The sequence below is a fragment of the Durio zibethinus genome, chromosome 13 (genome assembly GCF_047325235.1).
Source record: "Durio zibethinus cultivar Kanyao isolate XHJ-2024 chromosome 13, ASM4732523v1, whole genome shotgun sequence".
Taxonomy (NCBI): Eukaryota; Viridiplantae; Streptophyta; class Magnoliopsida; order Malvales; family Malvaceae; genus Durio; species Durio zibethinus.
Window position 1 is genome coordinate 21,277,095 of NC_143174.1, and position 9,984 is coordinate 21,287,078.

Here is a 9,984-nt window from a genome sequence, read left to right on the forward strand (position 1 = left end):
CAAACCCGTCATAACCTTGACTTTGATACCACTTGTTGAGGAAATAAATCACACTTGGAGTTCATTTGAGCACACCAGAGAGCCCATACATATATGTTGGATACCACTTAAGTCTAAAAGCTTAAACTATTAGATCCTTGAGTCCTTCATGCATATATAAGATATTTTATTCAAATTTTCTAATAACGTGAAATTCTTTACTCACATATTAATCATATCCTAACAATGACAAGAATTAAATCATCATAATGTATGGTTTCCCATTGCAATTTATGAAATTGCAGGCACATGATAAAAATCTATTCATAATTTATTAGTCAGTAGTGAAGCTTCTGTCATATAGGTGCTCTTAACAGATGTAACTAAGTTGTGATCAATTGTGTTTTCAATCTACCAACTTTCAAAATCACCATTAATGACTAGTAAGAAAATATGGTTTGATTATTGAAAAGAGTGTGATTGCCTTTATCACGTCTCCCTTTGGTCACATGTTTAGGCCCTTCGTATTGACATTATCTAAGTCTAATGACATTGGTTAATGATAGACCTATGATCTTGCGATCCCAAGGTACAAGAGATAGGATAAAATATTGATGCCTGGGAATTTGGGATTCTTTTTGTATCGTACAATTGTCATATGCAAGAGATTGCAGTCCCATCAGCAGTATATCATCAAATTGAAGTGATTAAAATGGGCTACTTTTGATCGCATGATATATATACAGCGTCATCCTGTTATTTGCATTTTGGCTTCACACGAGAGAAAGAAAAAACCATTGTGGAACCCATTTTACATTATTTCCTTGCCTATGACAAAAACTTTGCTAGCTCATTGACAAGTTGTTAAATTGCAGCCAGAAAACAGCAATGTAATTGGTTCTTCTCTCTTTTTTCTCTCTTTTGGGTGGGGGCTGAAAGTATGGCTACTTTGTGAACAAATGTGGGAAGATATAGCAATAGTGAATTGACAACCATCATGAATTTCCAAGACTTGGAAGAATTATTGATAACAAAAGACAAAAGCTGATATGTTGCTTTCAAAAAATGGAAGTTGCTTTCAGATTTACTATCGCATAGCATTTTAAGAATAAGAGAATTGAAAGAAATGAATGAATGAAATCTTCACATACGTACTATGACGACATAAGTTAATGAGGAAATTCAATCAAATGAATGAACTATGGTAAAGACAACAAGGTTAGCATTAAACAGACTGGTTGACGAGTTGCTTTCAAACTTCCACCGTTACTCCAAATTTACACAGGTTGAAATTCTTGATTCAGTCTGATTGATTTATGTAATCACTGAAAAAAATGATACTCAACAAGTTTGTGGTTCTAATTTCAACACTTACATTTCTTTTTCCCAATCTTCAAACTACAAACTCTTTCATAATAAGAAAAAATTTACAATAGTTGCTCATAACATGCAAGCTGCAACTAGTATTTATCATAGACAAGACACAAGTCCTATGTTATTAGTCAACCTTGTATAAGGCCATAATTGAATAGAGGTGCCTTGCTAGATAGTTCGTATGTACTTAGGATAAGAATTTCCATTTCAAACATTTTAATAGTTACCTGTAGTATATATACTTGTAAAATCCCTCCAACTTTTTAAAAGGGATGTGCAATCAGAGGATGTTGGGCTGCTTCCCTGGTTAAGATATGTGTTAGATCACCCAACTTAGATCACCCAAGTCTCTTTGAACCCAACGATGGTGTGGAAGATACTAGACTCCTTTTGTTGCTAGCTTCTTGTGTGTTTTTGGACTAACTTGTGCCTTATTTGTTGCTTGATCATGTATTCTAATTCTCTTTTACTGACTTCTGTGGAAGAGTCCAGGTAAGTGCCTCATGAACTGGCGCTTGATCCGTGACACCCTGAATGTTTTATTTACATGGTTTTTTCTCTTTTTTGGAAATGAATGCTGCAGCAGTGATTTTGCTATCAAGGCCATTCGTCAGGGTCAAGTAAAAATGCCAGAGAGCCTAAATCAATGGCGGCATTGTCATTAAGACAAGGACTTTTGGTCCAATCCTTGAACATTGCAACATCAAACGGCAGGGGTTGCACAGGATCCTCTGATAGATTCTTGTTGATGTCATTATTCTCCTCAGATTCTCCATTGATTGTTTGCATCTGATCATTGATTTCAAAGTTCAAGAAATCCGGGCCACAACTATAAAACGCATCGAGCACTTCTGTTCCATGGTGAGTTTGAAATGTTGTTTTATTGTCCATTTCTTGATGATTTGTCAAGTAATAAGGTTGATAATCTTGAAGCTCGGAAGGGTCCTGAAGTGTTAAGTTATTAATATCAATATCTTGAGTTGCTGCTGGCAGCAATGGGACCAGGACTTTGCTGCTACACCTAGTGGCTTTAGTCCGGATCACTTGGATTTTGGATTCTGTAGACTGTGGTGAATTTGAGGGTTCGTCGATTTGGGACTCAGTTGTTAGCTCTTTGTGTGTAGATTTGCTCGGCGGAGTTTCTGTGGATGCTGGCGAGGATGCTTGAGCTTTGGCTCTCTTTCCCAAAGTAGTGTTCCAGTAGTTTTTGATTTCATTGTCTGTTCGCCCAGGTAGCCTTCCAGCTATTAAAGACCATCTGCGGAGGATCAAGGAAGCATAGGCTGAATAAAACCAACTATACATGTAAAATCATGTAGATAAACATGAAAGGGGGAGAGACTTATCAACCTGTTGCCAAGAAGATTATGGAGTCTGATTATAAGCTCCTCTTCATCATGGGATATGTTGCCTCTTTTGATATCCGGTCTAAGATAATTTAGCCATCTAAGTCTACAGCTTTTGCCACATCTCTTCAAACCTGCATTTGGTAATCATCAATTGCAACTTTTGGGTCTTTTTGAAGGGTCAAGGTAAAAGAAAACAGAGAGAAAAGCGAGATAAAAAAGCACTTCTTAAAGAGGCAAAGCAAAGTGTGAAGGATTTAAAAGAAATAAAAATACCAGCTCTGTTGGGGAGGCTTCTCCATTTTCCTTGCCCGTGAGCCTTAATATATGCTGTAAGTATTTCATCTTCCAATGCAGTCCAGGTTCCTCTGTTGAGTCCTTCCTTGGAGCAACAAGGACTCCTCCCCATCCTCCTTTCTTTCTCGCTGTCTCCCTCTATTTCTAAAACTGTAAAATGAAGACTGAAGAGGACCATGGCCCTCTTATAGCCGCCATCAAGTCAAGAAACTAGACCGCTGAAGTAGTAAACGTGATTGTTGTAAAAATATACATGTTGGTTTGCTTGGCCTTCTAGAAAGCTAATACTAATGTCTGACAAGAAACACTTTGCTTTTGGCCCAAGATTAAAATTTGAACGCCTAGCTTTTAGTTGAAGAAGAATATCATTGGCTTCGAGTACGTTGAACTTTGAGATTCTCTGGAGTTGTTGGAATTGATAATTTATATATTTCAATTTTGCTTATTTCATGTTAAATACATATAAAATATAAAAATTATCGTATCAATTTTATTTTAACATATTAAATATAAAATATATTTTTTTAATTTTTATCAAAACTCATATATAATATTAACTAAAATTTTAAATCATATTATTTTTATATTTTTTTCATTTTTTTTATATTATATCACCATATAATATTTAAAATTAACAAACCTAATTACTATCAACAATTATTAAGATTCAATTATTGAATCAAATATTAAATTGACAATGTTGGAAGGAAAAGATTCTCTCTATTATAAGGAATGAAAATGAAAAATATTTTTTTAGTGAAAGAAAAAAAGTAATACTACCAAGCGAATAATCTAATCTTTTAGTAAGTGGAAGATCAGGATTGATATATACTAGTGCATACTTTTTCATGGAAATAAATATGATATGTTGAGTGTGTTTGGCAGCAGATGATACACATGATCCTGGAAAATCTGTGCTTTTTCCTTTTCAATTTGTCCAAGAATTCTCATATATTTATACATTCGATTTGTCAGTATAGTGGTCCGTGAGTTGGGTCGGTCCGATTGTCATTTCCAAAAATTATGTCAAGGTCCTGTTTGGTCCGTCGAGTTAGTTATCTTAAATTTTTTTTTAAACTATATTAAAATATTAGTATTTTTAAATATATTTTAAATTAAAACTAAATAAAAATAAATTTTATTAATAAAATAAATTTTGGATCTGACCAAGTTGAACTCAAATTCCGAAACTCATGTGATAGTTAAATTCACTTGATCGATTTAACAACAAAACAAGAAAGACTCGTATTGAAACTTTTTTAACATTATAATAAATACAACAATAAATATTTTTCAACTAATTTTAAAATAAGTAATATATAATAATTTTTCTAAAAAATTTTGAAATAAATAATAAATCCCATTGAATCTGTTCTTTATTATCTGTCCACATAAAAGTCTCATTAATTTGATGCTAGCATCTAAGTTCTAAATAGCTAGTAGTAATAATTAAATAAATTATATATATATATAGAGCGAGGGATCTATTATAGAATCTGGAGAACATTTTAAACTGATTCCTGTGACATATGTAAAGTTATATCTGTGAGAAGCACTGTGACAGCTTATACTAAGAGTTGCTTTCCTTTAGGTAATAAATCTTCGTTTCCTTTAGGAATTATTGGCTCTATAATATTTATTGCTTTAAGATCTACAACCAAGAAAGAGGAGCGTGCAAGAGAAGTAGTAGGCTAGCTAGAATTTATTATTGGTTGCGAATAAATTGGCCGCTTCTTGAAAAAGCATACGTACATTGTATGAGCTCTCCAAAGGCCCATTAAAAAAGCATACCTACATTAAACAAGCATATATAATTTTGCTCATCAAATAAAACCTTCATAACTTTAATAACCAAGATGACTCTTAGCTTTCGGCAGGTTGGTGATGAAATTTTGGGAGAGTTGGGTTTGTTATCAATGTTTCTTTTCAAGTTTCAATTTCTTTGCATTGTGTTTGGTCTAGTTTTCTTGTAATGACTACTTATGATGCTGCTGCTCATAGATTTAATTTTTTTAAGAATGAATTTATAAATATTCTTTAAATTCAAATGAAAATTCAATTTAATTTCCAAAAGGCTTAGAAATTTTGCAAGAAACACGTTAAAATGAAAAAAAAAAAAAAAAAAATTGAAAGGTTAATCTAGACTTGTACTTTTTACCTGTTGAAAGATTGGACAAATTAATTCCCTTCAATTAATTTCAATAATTAAAATTTAAAAAATTTCAAATAAAAAATAAAATAAAATTTATTGTTACTCACTCTTGTAATGTCATAAGTTAATTCAACAAGGCCCATCCAATAAGAAAAAGAAAATAGCAGAAAGCAAGACCCGGCTGGTGGTGGCATTAAGATCCGGCCCAAAACAACACTTATGGAATAAATTCAACGAGGCCCATCTAACAAGAAAATGAAAATAGAAAAGAGACACAAGACCTGGAAAATCTAGACCCAAAAGTAGCCCTAAACTGAAAGGACTGGCTAATGACTACACAAAGAAACAAGAGAAAAGGAACGAGAACATACCATAACTTTATTATTCAGGTACGTGGAGATGAAATGAATATATAACACAATATTTCGTTCATATTTTATTAAATTTCACTTTACAATATGTTGCTTTTGAAATTATTAGTTAAATTTGGTGCAACATTAAGAGTGAGGACGTGGTTCTACTGTTCTAGAATGGGCAGAGCTTTCACTATCGAGGAGGGATTATACAAGGGAGGTTCGACTCCTGAAAACAAAATTCTCACAGATTATATCAAAGAACATGGTCAATTAGAAAGTCATTTAATCAACAATGGCAGTCATTAGTCTGAATACAAATAGAAAAAGCCTGTACAAAAGCTTGCACTGGAAAAGAAATCCAACAAGGCCACCACCACGTAAAATTATGATAATAAAATTAGATATATGAATTTAAAATAAGTAATCTGTTAATAAAATATTAAATTTTTAATTTTAGTAATAGAAGTTCAATTTTAATAATTTCATTTACTAAAATTAAAATAAATAGGTAAAAAATAAAAAGCCAAAACTTTGATAGGCCCAAGAAGAAAATTATTGGTGCAGTCTCCAGGGCAGGGGAGGAGAGGGGAGAGTTAATTGCTGCTGGATGCAGGCAAGCAATCAAAGATAGTGCAGAAAAACAAGGGGAGTGTTCTGCCGAAAATCAGATGCAGCCATGTGAATCGGGTCACCGTGCGTTGTCTTACAACTGATGTCATCTCATCAGTTCAATAAAATCAAATGTATTCAGATTTCAAATTTTTTTTCAACTCTATAATAGAAGAGGGAAGCCCTCATAACATATCTCTAAGACGTCCTATGCCATGCAGAGCAGGCCCCACTCGTACACGTACTCTCCAATTGCATGCACTGTTCCCAGGAGAAATCAAGATATGCCTACTCTTTTAGCCCAAACGGAAGCATCATCTACGTAAAAAACATAGGCATTCTACGATCATTTTTTACCCTATTTGAGTAATTGAGTTAGTTGTTTTTCTGCTATATTTTATATATCAATTACTTAAAACAACAAGAACTTCATTTGTAATTAAGTACTCAGTACTGTTCTTAATTGCTAAAGACAATGCTATTCTCTATCTGTTTCATTACAGCCAAAACTTCCAACCAATAAATGGACAATGAAAAAGAAATGTCAAGTTAGAAGCTAAAGCAACGACATTATTGTGAACAGAAGAGTAAGACATAGACTGAGATTCAAATTTTGAAACTAAAAATGGATTGTTGGACCAAAACTATACATGGTCCATAGGCAGATGAAACAAAAGAAAAAACAAAGAATAAGAAAAAAGTAATGCCTACCACATAAATGAGAGATGTCTACATTCATTTAATTTTTGATCAACCATTTTTAGATGGATTGAGATTAGTAATTCACGGCCTAACATATTTGGTCGAACATATTGCTTATAAACAGTCAGTTTTAATGAAAATTTAGCTCAAACTCAAAAGTTAATAGCAATATTGTGGAACTAAACACACCATTGGCTTTGAACATCTTTGAGAGTGGAAAAAGAATTACCTTGTAGCAGACCGACTTTTACCATTCCATTCTTTACGTTCACCTCAATTCTCATTCTCCCCCATAACTGTCATTATCATCATCTTCTTGGTCACCCTCATTCTCCACGTAATTTCCATGGCTTTCATTGTCCTTTCCATTGCTTCCTTGTACTACATTCTTAGCAACTGCGCCATCAAAGTCCATTTTTGGGGAGTTCATTTCAGAAACTTTAAGGTTCCCACTAGCGTTAACTGGTGTAATCCCAAGGTCTCTCTCAGGTATATAGGCATCTAAAAAGTCTGAATCACCTTGCTGTTGCATCTCAATATCACTGTTAATCAAAGGCGCAGGCGAAGTGGGAGAAGTAATGGGTATTCTTGAGTAGAGCTGATCCAATTGCTCAAAATAAGGGCAGGTTTTAGATTGCTGAGAGCGCTTCTTACCATTTTCTTTGCTCTTCCTGAAATACTTGTTTATGTTCTCCCATTTTTCTTTGCACCTTTTTGCACTTCTTTGATAACCAAAGGAAGCCATGAAAGAGCTCACCTCTTCCCAAAGAGGCCCCTTTAATCCAGATTCTCGAAAATTTGACTCTAAGTGACATCGCACTTGAATCAAGGCCTCAACTTCAGCTCTAGGCCACCTGCTATTGTTATCAACCTTCACAGGCATGCTTTCATTAAAAGGTTCAATTGCATTATCTGGCTGCAGTAACAATGGAGTTCTTGCCGGAAGATTGATGCTTTGACCTGTAATTTTCTCCAAATACGAAACAATAAGAGCCTCTTTACTTGAAGCTAAAGCTTGTTCATGCGCTCTTGCAATGGCTTCTCTATTACGCTTTTCAGCCTCTTGTCGCCTCCACGATTCTTCTTTCACTGACCTTTCTTTATCCATTCTTTCAATCACTTCCAAGAACCTTTTATGAAGACCCTCTTGATGTTCCGTCACTTGCTTCACCAAACTCTCAAAAAACACAACCATTGAACTCAATTGCTCTTTCATTTTCTTCTTCCTCCTCTTCTTTTGAATCTTCCTTAATGAAGCTTCTTCTCCAATAGAAGTCTCCGATCCATGATCAACCCCGGTTGCAAGATTACCAACCCCATCAATCGCACCTACATTATGCCCTTGAAATTCACTTAAGGGCATGGAAATACCAACATTTGCAGGTGAATTTTCACCAGTGAGAGCGGACCCAGAACCAGCATGAGTAGTTTCTCTACCCTTTGCAAGGCCATAAATAGCTTCAAGCTCACCAAATAGTCTATATTTGTTATCCAAATTCTTGCTTCTCTCACCTGTAAATTGAGCCGTTTGTAGCAAAACCTTGTTGCACTTATTCCTCTCTATCTCTCTAGCTTCATCTCCATTGCACTGCCTATCTTCACATCTGTCTAGGGGCTTCCTGGTAACATTTACACAAACACATGGGTGACAAAGAAGGGAATTTTGAAAACAAAAAAGCAACATTTTTCTTTGAAAAAAAATAATAGAGGTAGATATTAATTACTATAATAAATTACCAAAAGGGTTCTTTGATGGGAGAATCTTCTTGGGGATGCCAACAATGGGGCATCAAAATGGAATGTTGTTGTGGCCGGCGATTCTCTGGAACATGTAGCGCGTTTCCATGGAGAAAAGCAGCATCATTTTGTTGATGATTCAAAGCTAAAGCAGCCTCTTTCTTCCCACTATTTTCATCAAGACCCAACTTGAAATTGATTGCCAAAAAGGGTAGTGGATGGACATGATGATGAGCAGGTTCTGGTTGTTGTTGAAATGGTTGAAACTGATGATGATGATGTTGGAAAAGCTGATGGGTAACAGGAACTGAATGTTGCTGGGAAAGGTTTTGCTGTTGAGAATGTAATGAGTAATTTGGATGAAAAATTGATTGTTGTTGTTGTTGTTGATGATGAGGATCGGAAATGGAGAAAACTGAAGAAGAAGAGGAACCGTCATCATCCATTAACTGCTGTAGCTGTGGATGATGAGCACCATATTTAACAGAACGCATAGTTTTTCTTTTCTTTTCTTTTTTTTTTGGTTAAGTTTTTCGTTTGGTGTAAAATGTAAATGGAAGACCCAAAATAAGGGCCTTCCTTTCTTAAAAAGAGAGAATTAGAGAGAGGAGAAAATTGAAAGGGTCCTAAAAGGGTGAAGAGTGGGAGTGAGGTGAGACTATGAGAGATGAAACTTAGAAACAAGGGATAGATGCTTCTACATGTCATCTTTCTCTAGTTAGGGTTTTGATCTTATCCCCAAAATAAACAAAAAAATAAATATCCACTTTTTAAAAATTAAAAATAAAAAGTGTTATGGGATTATAAACTATAATCTTTACTTAAATTTTCATTATCACTTAATTTCTTTTTCAACAATTATCACTTAATTTTCTCATTTTTCAACAATTATCACTTAATTTACTCATTATCAAATCTGTTAGAGAATCAAACTGGATTGACTCAAATCCAGTCTTGAGTAAGACTTTATTTAATTCAAGCTCCATTTTCAACTAGTGATATTATTTTATTAATTAATATTTATTTTTACTTAATTTTTCTTTAAATACATTAAATTATTAAAATAAAAATATTTTCAATGTTTTAATAATAAGATGAATCGAACTTAAACATAAACATAAAAGGCAGTGTTTGTTAAAGCATAATTGCTCAAAAAATCATGGTGATCTACTCATGGTAGTTAGATCATGTATTTGATAATCAGTTACTAATTTTACTTTGTGCTAATTTTAGATCATTAAAAGTGATTAAATTACTACTTTGGAGAGTGATCTAATTTCTATCCAAATAGGTAAAAAAAACTTTTATCAACGAAATAAAGTAATATGTAAAATTAACAATAGTTACTATTACTCATTTAATATGTAAATTAAAAACTTATCTCTTCTTAAAATTAATTCTAATTATTTTATATTGTAATTTTTATATTTTT

At 33.6% G+C, this 9,984-nt stretch overlaps 2 protein-coding genes across 3 annotated transcripts; both read right to left on the reverse strand.

The window, feature by feature from the left end:
- Positions 1-1,842: 1,842 nt before the first annotated feature.
- Positions 1,843-3,430, reverse strand: LOC111304127 (transcription factor MYB123-like). The gene is made up of 3 exons (XM_022900641.2): positions 2,976-3,430; positions 2,704-2,833; positions 1,843-2,611 (listed from the first exon to the last, which is right to left on the reverse strand). Exons 1-3 carry the CDS (start codon positions 3,172-3,174, stop codon positions 1,951-1,953), a joined length of 990 nt encoding a protein of 329 aa, XP_022756376.2. The 5' UTR covers positions 3,175-3,430; the 3' UTR covers positions 1,843-1,950.
- Positions 3,431-6,018: 2,588 nt separating this feature from the next.
- LOC111304128 (uncharacterized) lies at positions 6,019-9,237 on the reverse strand. 2 transcript variants are annotated; one of them, XR_016326571.1, is made up of 3 exons: positions 8,553-9,231; positions 7,045-8,434; positions 6,019-6,431 (listed from the first exon to the last, which is right to left on the reverse strand). XR_016326571.1 is itself a non-coding variant. In XM_022900642.2 (2 exons), exons 1-2 carry the CDS (start codon positions 9,044-9,046, stop codon positions 7,096-7,098), a joined length of 1,833 nt encoding a protein of 610 aa, XP_022756377.2. In that variant the 5' UTR covers positions 9,047-9,237; the 3' UTR covers positions 6,612-7,095. The 2 variants fall into 2 exon arrangements, 1 of the variants encoding a protein (XP_022756377.2); XM_022900642.2 differs by lacking the exon at positions 6,019-6,431 and having other exon boundaries at positions 6,612-8,434; positions 8,553-9,237.
- Between the last annotated feature and the right edge of the window lie 747 nt (positions 9,238-9,984).

Bases quoted from the DNA above. Each gene is read 5' to 3' on its own strand.
- LOC111304127 (XM_022900641.2), bottom strand. From the start codon at position 3,174: ATGGTCCTCTTCAGTCTTCATTTTACAGTTTTAGAAATAGAGGGAGAC. The intron at 2,834-2,975 runs GTATTTTTATTT...TACCAAATGCAG, and splicing joins AAGCCTCCCCAACAGAGCTG to GTTTGAAGAGATGTGGCAAA. The intron at 2,612-2,703 runs GTTGATAAGTCT...GATCCTCCGCAG, and splicing joins CATAATCTTCTTGGCAACAG to ATGGTCTTTAATAGCTGGAA.
- LOC111304128 (XM_022900642.2), bottom strand. From the start codon at position 9,046: ATGCGTTCTGTTAAATATGGTGCTCATCATCCACAGCTACAGCAGTTA. The intron at 8,435-8,552 runs GTAATTTATTAT...AAATGTTACCAG, and splicing joins CCCATCAAAGAACCCTTTTG to GAAGCCCCTAGACAGATGTG.